At 34.4% G+C, this 11,445-nt stretch overlaps 1 protein-coding gene across 1 annotated transcript; it reads left to right on the top strand.

Moving 5' to 3' along the window:
• Nucleotides 1–455: 455 nt before the first annotated feature.
• Nucleotides 456–11,089, top strand: LOC127849874 (uncharacterized). The gene is made up of 4 exons (XM_052382625.1): nucleotides 456–586; nucleotides 4,745–5,505; nucleotides 9,916–10,060; nucleotides 10,868–11,089. The coding sequence occupies exons 1-4, from the start codon at nucleotides 456–458 to the stop codon at nucleotides 11,028–11,030; spliced, it is 1,200 nt and encodes a 399-aa protein (XP_052238585.1). The 3' UTR covers nucleotides 11,031–11,089.
• Nucleotides 11,090–11,445: the final 356 nt, after the last annotated feature.

Below are 11,445 nucleotides of genomic sequence, written 5' to 3'. Positions count from 1 at the left end.
CAGAAAAATTATGATGATGATGACGATTATGATGATTATGATGATGATGATGATGATGATGATGGTGATGATGATGATGATTATGATGATGATGATGATGATGATGATGATGATGATGATGATGATGATGATGATGATGATGATGATAATAAAATGAACAATTTACGATACTGTATTGTATTGTTAAGACGTATGTATTCCTTATTGTACTCACTTTAAAGTTATCCAAATATATGTACCGGTAGTTTGTTTTATTTTCAAAGCCGTCTCAGACTCTTGTATCTAGTCTATAATAACGCCTCGTTTCGATGACGACATACTTGAAGAAAAAGACAAGAGAATCTTTTTTCAATGGAATAATCTTCAATAAAGATAATATAATACTATAATAAACAATATTCCATAGTTTAAAGAGTATCGACCAACATATTTTCAACGATTTATTCAAATTAAAAATGGGGTCGAAAAAGCCTGGCCGAATAAGCCTGAAATCGGGGCTGAATGGACCTGAAAAAAAACGGGACCGAAAGAGCTTGGGGCCGAAAGAGCCGCCATCCATTTCTAAACAACTCATTGCGCAGGTGCGGTATCTATCGACACATTTCCGGAAACATAATGGCTGCTGCAGTTTTCTCGCGTATTGAATTAAATCCAGACAGAGACTTTGTTCTTCATGGGCGATTGTCTTCGTATTGGTATACAAGAGTTTAACATTTCTTGAACCGTTTGCATGCAATTTTGATACTTTATTCAACGTAATAAAGCGTTGCAATTAACAAAGCAAGGTGTTTTCGCGAGTTTTGCAAAATGTTAAAAAAAGTTTTCGGTTTTATAACCGATATTATTTTATCACAAAATATGTTTAGGTTTGCAAATGCAAATTTTTTTACTTATAGCCACATAGATACTCAAAATTAACGAATATTTCGTAAAATAAAGTTTATTCATAAAAATCAGTGGTCCTTATTATAACTCGAGCCAAAATTTTAACGCTATATGTGGTATGTTAACATAAATTAAATGAGATACAAAATGCTCGCTTTTATTTTTTGCGACACAATATATTCCATGTGAATTTTCTGATGATTTATGAGCAAATGAGAGATTGGCTTCGGGCAGGATTGGAAGCACGACATAGTTCTCATGAGCTGCCCAAAGCCAATCTCGCGTGCGCTCATATATGTTTGGATATTGTTGCAGGAAATTCACATGGAATATATTGTCACGCAAAAAATAAAAAGGAGCAATTTTTGCATCTTGTTAAATCTATAGACCACATCTAGTGGTTATATTTTGGCTATTGCTACACGGAACATTTATTTTGCATGTGTTAACTTTATTTTTCAAAATATTTTACTAAATATTCATTGATTTTGAGTGTTAATGTGGCTTTAAAATATGACTGAAACAATATAGCAAAGTATGCAGGCTTCTTTTACTGTAATCATTTGCCAGCAATAGAACTTTATCGGTATCCACTATTCTCAGAGTATCGGCCCTCCTCATTGTTTCGTAACTTTAACGAGTCCACTTGACAAAAAAACTGGAATGCAGAACAGTTAATGTTTTTCAAATTTTAGAATTTTTAATATTTAAATGTTTATTAATATAAAATTACAACTACAATTTTCATGATTTTATTCAGTCATTGGAAAGTAGGTCATGTTTACTCCAGGTTATTGGTAGGATTTTTTAATAATGTTAAACATAATTGTGTTACTTTGTTAATTTTTTATTTGCAGGTTTACCAAATTTGAAATAAGCTGCTTTTTTGTGAAAAAAAAATTAATGAAAAACCTTTTCAAGAGTTTTGTCGTCCATAAACAAACTATTCATGCAACAAACACCTTCGCATAGTAACAAACCTTAGCAATCAATTAGAAGTACCGATGTTATGAGAAAATGTTTACATGGTACAGATAACTACTGGGAGCTTAGTCTAGCCAGTATTTTGTCAAATCATTTGTGATTTAAATGCAGATATTTTTGCAATTCAAGAATACACATTTAACTATAGATTGACATATAAAACATGTGTTTTAAATCTTTTTACTTCAAATATTTAGTTATATTCATTAAGAGGGCCAATACTACAAATGCACATACTACATAGAAATATACAGAAAACTTAAATTGTTATGTGCCCTCTAAGGGGCGTATAAATTAGATATGCTTTCCTAAAAACAAAAGAATAGAATGCTGTTTGTCCTATCCTGAAAATTATTACCGGTATGTTATAAACCTCTTAATTTTAAAGGTTTGTTCACTGATTTTGGCATATGTTGACATTTGTCTTTAAATGCTTCAAATTATATAAATGAAAACATCAGAACTAAAGAGCTCCAGTATAAAACAAGATTATACTTTAAGAAAGAAAAAGTAATTCACACTTTGACTCAAACCACTTATCCATAGAGTAAAAGTCTAGCTCTGAAACCAGTGGGCTACCCATACTTATATGCGATGTGTTGTTATTTATATCCTATATTACCAATGCTCGTCATGTCACAGATCATCATCTATGCAAATGATTCAATTCTTTTGCATTTGTAAGGCTTTATAATATTTAGGTTATTAAATCCTCAAAAGATGCACATAATTGACATTTTAGAGCATAGTAAAATTAATGTTTGGTATTACTTACTTGGTGTTTCCTTACACAAAAAATTAACTTCAATGAAAATTTGCAAAACTTACAAAAAAATTGTCACTTTATTTAACAGGTCCCTTTAAGTCAAAATGTGTTTCAGAACTGGAAGCAACACAAAAAGAAATTTCTGTTTCACCAATGGAAGTCCTATATCGTGAAATGTGGTAATTGAATATATATATCCCATAAGGCCTTTCTTCCAAACGCGTAATTTGTGTGGGGAAAAAATTACTTATGTCATGCCTTATCTTGACAAGGACCTGTACATGTATTTGAGACACAAGAATTTGTTCTTCATAGAAAGGTTTCTTCAAGAAAATTGTCTCTGCGATTTCACTTGCATATCACCATTTCAGTGTAATATTATTATAATACTTGAAATATTAAAATGAAAATGTTCTGATATTTTAATAAATTGCATTCAAACGTCATAAACGAAAACCTAATTTTGAGAGTCTGAATGCAAGTGCTGAGTTATTTGCTGATTAAGACAGTTTTTGAAATTTTTATTTTGCCCCCTTTCGAAGAAAAGGGGGGTATATAGTTTTCGCACTGTCCGTCTGTAAGTGTAAGTCTGTCTGTCACACTTTTCGTGTCCGCTCTCTTTTTAAAATATTTTTCATCCGATCTTTACCAAACTTGGTCAGAAGTTGTATCTAGACAATATCTAGGTCAAGTTTTAAGGTGGGTCATGTTGGGTCAAAAACTAGTTCACGGGGTCACTTAGTGCATTTCAAGGATTTAGCATGGTATAATGCTCATAACTTATATCAAAGCGTTTATAGGGGGCATTTGTCGTCCTATGGTGACAGCTTTTGTTAACTCTATCTTTTTTTTGCTAAAATTGTGCTTCAAATAATGACTTTTATGGTGTTGTTGTTGACAAAGGGGCAGTGTCATGTTGCGTTGCTTATAAGAAACAGATGCAGAAAGAAAAAGATGGCAGCATAGGGTTAAAGTGCAATCTACTCAAGTTGCCTGTATATTTTCTTTTGGCTTAGCATGTTTAGATCACTCTCAGAGATCAAGTACGTTGCTCAGCAGACAAGCTGTCTAAAAGCATTAAGCATTGTGTCAAACAACCAGATTGGAAGTCCAAGCATACTGTGACTTTAGTAAAACTTTAGACAATGTTCTTGTACAAAAGAACTGAAAATTTCTTTGGATCTTTAAAATATTTAAAAATTGATGACAGTTTGACCCATTTTTATTATGCCATTCAGATGTCAGGGCCCTCAATCTATCAAATCTGCCGCCGAATTTCGGCCGCAGTCCCCCACCTGAAAAGTATACTTTTTTCCCCTTTTGGGGGGAAAAATTCCGCCTAACAAAAAAAAAAAAATTTTTTTTTTTTAAATTTAATAGAAAGATGTGTCTCATTTCATGATTATTATATCTCAATTCTATTTCAATTTAATCTTTTCAAACAAACTAAATTATGAACAATGCAATGAATTAAGTGCAAACATATACAAATGGTAAATGAGAGAGTAAGTAAAAAAAATCCCCCAAAAAGGGAAACGCCGCGAAAATTCCCCCTCCTAAGGGCTTCGGACCCCTTCCCCCAAAGTAGTGTGAGGGCCCTGGATGTATCTGTCAGCCTTTTTGCTTAAACATAATGTTCCTACTGAAAAAGATATTACATTTCTAAACTAGTTTCTGACCAACTTTTCCATTTTGAATATAAAAAATCATAAATCTCATGAAAGTATCATTCAAAAAGGGCAACCCTGTGTTTCAAGTTTAGTTTAAGCCCTGCTATCAGGTTAATTCCTGTAGTTGTTAAATAGTAACTACATTTAACTGTTCACAGAACCTCCTTTTAAAGTAATGAGAAAAAATAACATGGGGTCTAGTGCTGCATACAATTTGTAATAGACCTCTTGACCAGATTCTATAAAATAAAAGTTTTCAAGGTCATGTGGTGAAGACAAAATGGCCTCTAAAACAATTTTCTGACATCAATGAAAGAAATTCAGCAAATCAATGTAAAGGTTCTTAAATTTACTTTTTCTGCATTACTAATTAAATTGATACAATGCAAATATAACATTGTTTTACATATTTCCAACTACATTTGTTGTTGTTTTTTAGGGAAAAAAGTGGTCGACCATCTAATTCTTGGCTCACAGGCACTACCTCATGTCTCAGTCAGCATTCTCTCTACAATCCTGATAATTACCGAGACAAGAAGCAAAAACGCTATGCCAAGTCTATGACAGATCTTGCCAACAATCTAGAGGTGCTAAAGAGTGAAGTTGATCAAACATTAACTAAGGGGGTAACATTCCATGAGCAAGAGAATATTGACAAGGAAATCGAACAAGAGAAGGCATATCAACGAAAATTGAGAACAGAAATAAGTGCAGAACAGTTTGCCCAGCCTGTTAAAGGTGAAACATTGAGAACAGAGCTTGATGAAGATGAACTTCTGAAACTATATGAAGAGCGAGTCAAAGAGCTTGAGCTGTCTGGTAAGCCAAAGTCACCAAAAGAGTCGCAATGGTATGTTAATCCTTCTCACATTCAGAGCACTTCAGAGGCACCGACATTGCAGAGCATAGGTAGATCATACCGCTACGGCAAAAGTAGCGAAAAAGAAAGGTCCGAAAAGGATGAAAATGCATTCAAGTACTTCCCAAATACCTTCGGGTCCTCATACGAGATGTGTGCTCTAGATTATCCGGCGTCTGCACATATGGACAGCTCTGCCCCGCCATCAATGAGAACTTCAAGGTCAAAGTCAGCATCTCGACTGACTCAATCTTACACTTTTAGAACTCCTGACAGAAGTTTTAAGGATCACCAGGCTCTTGATAAAATGTACCTGATGACAAGCGAAGCTCCTGTAACAAGTAAAAACTCTTTTAATTTTCTTTGTTTGTTTTTGTACTGTTGTAGGTGTTTGATATTCTTAAACTTAGATTATGTTGAAGATTTTCTTTTACTCAGTAATTTTATTTTATAATAATATACAATAAAAAATACTTTCCTGTATTTATTTGTTAAACTTTCAACTTTTGTATTAGGTAAAAAGGTAATTAGAAATCATTGTTTTATATATGGATGTAATGTAAAAATTATAATTACAGAAAATGATCCAGATTTAGCTTTTAAGAGATTAAGTGGCATACACATTTTTTGGATAAAAATGAGTTTAACTTAGTTTGCTCTGGAGTGTAAAATTCCACTTGCCTGCTTGAGTCAAGAATAATGATTGATCCATCTAATACAAATTTGACTACTGGGCCGTGATGAGTGCAGTATCCATGTGTAAAATTGAAAGCGCATTAAAAAAATCAAAATGATAATTTGAAAGAGCCTTTGTGTTTTTTTTCTTAAATTAAAATGTGGAAAAGCCAGAAATGTAATGCACAAAATGCCATAAAAGTAAAGTGCTTGTTATCAGCCAAACCAGGAGTTCCTATTGATAGTCATTCATACTTAACCAAGCCACGATATGAATTGAAAATGTTTACATCAATCAGAGCTTATGTACTTTCTTGAGGCATTTTTTGAAAATGCACAGAGACTCAACTGCGTTAGAACAATTTGTGCCAACATTTAAGAATTTTATGAAGGAATTTTTAGATCAATTCATGCCAAAGTTGAAGAATTATATAAAAAAAATGTTTGGTAAAAGACCTTTTTTGCACTTGTTTGCTCAGGTACATGTATTGGTACTGTACAACATTAAGAACAAGATGCGTTTGTGAAACACAATGTCCCCCTATATGACGTTTGACCTTGGAGGATGACCTTGACCTTGTGAAGGATGACCTTGACCTTTTACCACTCAAAATGTGCAGCTCCATGAGATACACATGCATGCCAAATATCAAGTTGCTATCTTCAAAATTGCAAAAGTATTCATAAAATAAGCGATTTGGGCCACATATATTTGACCTCTGACCTTGAAGGATGACCTTGACCTTTCACCACTCAAAATGTGCAGCTCCATGAGATACACATGCATCCCAAATATCAAGTTTCTATCTTCAATATTGCAAAAGTATTCATAAAATGAGCGATTTTGGCCACATATATTTGACCTCTGACCTCGAAGGATGACCTTGACCTTTCACCACTCAAAATGTGCAGCTTCATGAGATACACATGCATGCCAAATATGAAGTTGCTATCTTCAATATAGCAAAAGTTATTGCAAAATGTTAAAGTTGGGCCAAACAGACCAACAGACAGACAGGGCAAAAACAATATGTCCCCTACTCTATAGTGGGGGACATAAAAATGTACATATTATACTTATTTAAAATTAACATATTATGAAAAACATGGTAAATTCATGTTATTGAAAGTGGACAATGATAAGTATTTTAATTTATTTCCTTGTGTTCCGTATCATGTTTTTGTATGGGAGAGTACAGATATTGGAAGGGGGACTTATTATTATCCCCACGCTTTTCGGAGAAAAAGTGGGGATCATGTGGTAATCTCCGCCGTCCGTCCTGGCCACTATCTCCTCCTACACTATTAGAACTAGAACCTTGAAACTTACACACATGGTAGCTACGAGCATATGTGCAACAGTGCACTATTTGGAATTTTGATCTGACCCCTGGGTCAAAAGTTGTGAAGGTTGGGGTGGGCCGGGTCAGAGATTTTCCTGCGACTGCGATTCAAGAAAGGCTCATAACTACTGTGCGCCTTCAGATATTGCTTTCATATTTGGTATGCATGTGTATATAGACAACACCTTTCCATGCGCATACAATTTTTTACCCCTGTGACCTTGACCTTGAACTTGAGGTCAGCGTTCAGATTTCGAAATCTGCGATCGCGATTCAAAACAGGCTCATAACTACTGTTTCCCTTCAGATATTGCTTTCATATTTGGAACACATGTGTATCTGGACAACACTTTTCCATGCGCATGAAAATTTTGACCCCTGTGACCTTGACCTTGAACTTAGGGTCCGCTTTAGATTTTGAAATATATAATGTGGTTATCTCTGCCGTCAGTCCGTCAGTCCTGGCCTTTCTCCTCCTATACTGTTAGCACTAGAACATTGAAACTTACACACATGGTAGATATGAGAATAGGTGCGGCAGTGCACTATTTGGAATTTTGATCTGACCCCTGGGTCAAAAATTATGGGGGTTGGGGTGGGGCCGGTCAGAGATTTTCACTCATTTTTTTAGGTTATTTTACATCAACTTCTTCTTTTCTATACTGATTTACTTCAAATTGATACTGAACATCTCTTATAACAATACGGTCAATCTCAACTATGCATGGCCCCATTACCAACCCTGGGGCGCCCCTGGGTCAAACATGCGGAGTGGGGATTTGCGTCGGCCTCTGCCATGCCATTTCTAGTTTCACTTGTAGCAATCACTAGTTCTCTGAGGCGAGTAACATTTTGGGGAATTTTACTCCCCTGGTTAATATAAAGTAAACATACTCTAGTATTTCAATTGAATTTGGGATTTTGGTAAAGAAAATCTTTATGACCAGTATTTGTCAGTTGTGTGCTGGTCAAGAGATGTTTATTTTGTAACAAACTTAGTTTTAAGTAGAATTCTTTAATATTGTTTTAAGCTCTACTGGCCGAAGGTCTGAAGAGCTTATGTCATGGCGTGGTTTCTGTCGTCCGTCTGTGCGTGCTATAGACTTTTTCTTGTTTACGCGATAAAGTCAACAGTTTTCATCAGATTCTTTTCAAACTTGTTCAGTGTCTTTATATTAATGAGGACTCGAACTCTATTGAAAATAGGTTACATCAGAGTAAAAAGTCCATAATTATCTCCCCTTGAATTTGAGAAAATTGTGAAATAAGGCTTGTTTACGCAATAAAGTTCACAGTTTTTATCCAATCATTTCCCAACTTGCACAGTGTCTTTATCTGAATGATGAGTCAAACCCTATTGAGCAATATTGGAGTTATAGGTCCAGAATTATCTCCCCTTGAATTTGAGAAAAAAAATGAAAATCTTTAACATTTTGCCATAAGTTTTGCAATATTGAAGATAGCAACTTCATATTTGGCATGCATGTTTATCTCATGGAGCTGCACATTTTGAGTGGTGAAAGGTCAAGGTCAAAGGTCAAAAAAAAAATCAAAGCGGCGCAGAAGGGGACATAGTGTTTCCGACAAACACATTTCTTGTTTGTTTACATATAAAGTTCTATCCTTTTGAAACTTCAACGGATGTTTTATATCATCAAGGGCCAGAACCCCATTGAGAGTGAAGAAAATTTGTCTAACTTATTGTTGAAAAGGAGCCATTTGAAGTTACAATTTTTACGTTTCTTCTTGTTTATGCGATAAATTTCCCATTTTGTGTCTGTTTATTTAAAACTTACTCAGATTGTTCATACTATCAAGGACTTGAGCCCTATTGATTCCAGCCAGTAGAGCGATTCAGGCCCTCATGGGCCTCTTGTTTGTTTATTTCATTAACTTGTTTGCTTCTTAAAGAGACCTTTGCACAGATTTTGACATGTATTGAAATTTGTCATTAAATGCTTTAAATTGATAAAATGTGCAGGTTAATAATTAACCAGTATTGCCAACCTTATTTAAGTTACTTGAAATATCAAATGTCAATGTGCCAATAATGATGCATAATTAAGGTGTTTATAGTATTGAAAAATGTAAATATATATATATATATATGTTGTATATAACAACAATAGCATAAAATATGTTGTTTAAGAGAAGCATTATGTTTTTATAAAAGGTAAATGATTCTACTTGAATTAAGCTGGTCAGGTCTATTTGAGACATGGCAGATTATATAGCTATGTGACGAATCCCTGTGAACCTTCCCTCTCCCACAAAACAATTATATGCACGGCATCACTATGCAAGAAAAGCAAGAAAACATTTATTATTAAGCAAGTTTATGCACTATGAAAATTGTACATGCATAATAGTAATGCAACAAAGTAAATGATAATTATATGCAAACAAAGAAGCAAAGTAGCACAAGTTTAATAATGGTGTTTCCTTAGCCTTTTTGAGTATTAAGGCTTGAGTTGGATGTCATGGAGAATAAACTCAAACGTCGAATTGACATTCAACAATATGATTTAATACAAAATGTACACACAAATTTAAAATTCAAAGCACCAAAAATTCTGATATAGATTTCTGCAAGTTTATTTGTGCCATGATAAAATACAAAATCTTTTATATACATTTGTTGACATGCAGTCACTTAATGAGCACTTTCTGTTTTAATTCATATATTTCTAAATACCCACTACACTCTTAAATAGGAAGTGTTCCTTTCTACAGGCCAGTCGTCTGTGTACCTGTCCTCCCCACATCAGCTCATCCTGGGCAAGCTGCGCTTGGAAAGGCTAAGACTCGAAGAGGCAAAGCTGCTTGAACTCAAACGCTTGGAGGAGCTGGAGAGAATACGAGGACCAAGGCCAAAATGGTGTGTATAATTATGTTAACAACTTCTGTGGCATTAGTTCATTAATGACCTGGATGTTCAAAACTTGATGGTTTGTTAATAATCCTCTTTTATTTTATAACTATTAAAAATTAAAATTAGCACACATGTTTAATAAGGTTTCATAATCTCATTAATTTACTATACATTCTTGGATAAAAAAGATACCTACAGAGTAGTAGATTGATGTCTTCTGATTTATTGATCATATTCAAATATATCACAAATGTATTATGCAATTAAATAGTAAAAAACAAGATATGTGTTTGTCAGAAACACTATGTCCCCTTTTGCACCGCTTTGAAGCTATATATTTGACCTTTGACCTTGAAGGATGACCTTGACCTTTCACCACTCAAAATGTGCAGCTACATGAGATACACATGCATGCCAAATATCAAGTTGCTATCTTCAATATTGCAAAAGTTATGGCCAATGTTAAAGTTGGGGCAAACAAACAAACAAACCAACAGACAGGGCAAAAACAATATGTCCCCCACCACTATAGTGGTGGGGGACAGGTGCAAATGTTAAAGTTGGGGAAAACAAACAAACAAACCAACAGACAGGGCAAAAACAATATGTCCCCCACCACTATAGTGGTGGGGGACATAAAAAAATATTGAAAGGTATATTTCTTTTAGAGAAATTTCTTAAGTGTTATATTGGGTAACATTAAGAACTGAGGTATATTATAGGTGAATATTAATTGGTCAATATAAGTGAAATGATGTAAGTGGGGTCCTCCAAGGATGCATATGTCAATTCAAGTACCTGTGTTGTCCCCAGGTACATGTCCAAGGGTCCAGACTTCCACTACGAGGCACAGAAGAATACGCAACTAGTTCGCTCACAGTCCGAGTTTCAGGACCTGTTGGATTATCGTGAGGATCTGCTACGCTCCAGCTACGAGAATCTGAAGAAATATACTCGCCAGCCCATAGCTGCTTAAAGCTAGGCCTCCAGTTACCTATTATTCTCTTATGAACACACTGAAAAGATGAGTTTTAATATATATTATTAACTTATATATTCTTAGGTGCACACCTTACAGGGAAATATCGATGCATATTTACCGTATATTCTCCTATTAAAGCCCCAACAAGATGACTTTGCATTTTACCATACAATTCTCTGATAAATCTGCCATATGTATGAATGTATGCATATAACTATGAACTCTCTGATAAATGTCCATCAGGAAGGAAATTGAATCTATGAATATTGTCACATATTCCTCAATAAATACCCTGAGTGCCTTCCTTTGTGTTTTGTCACATTGTATTTATAATTGTATTGATGGAAAAACTTTTTTTCAAAATGAAGGTAAGCCTCAAATGGATTTGACAATAATGTATTTAAAAAAA

The sequence above is a fragment of the Dreissena polymorpha genome, chromosome 11 (genome assembly GCF_020536995.1).
Source record: "Dreissena polymorpha isolate Duluth1 chromosome 11, UMN_Dpol_1.0, whole genome shotgun sequence".
In the NCBI taxonomy this organism is placed as follows: Eukaryota; Metazoa; Mollusca; class Bivalvia; order Myida; family Dreissenidae; genus Dreissena; species Dreissena polymorpha.
This window is presented reverse-complemented; position numbering and strand designations above follow the sequence as displayed.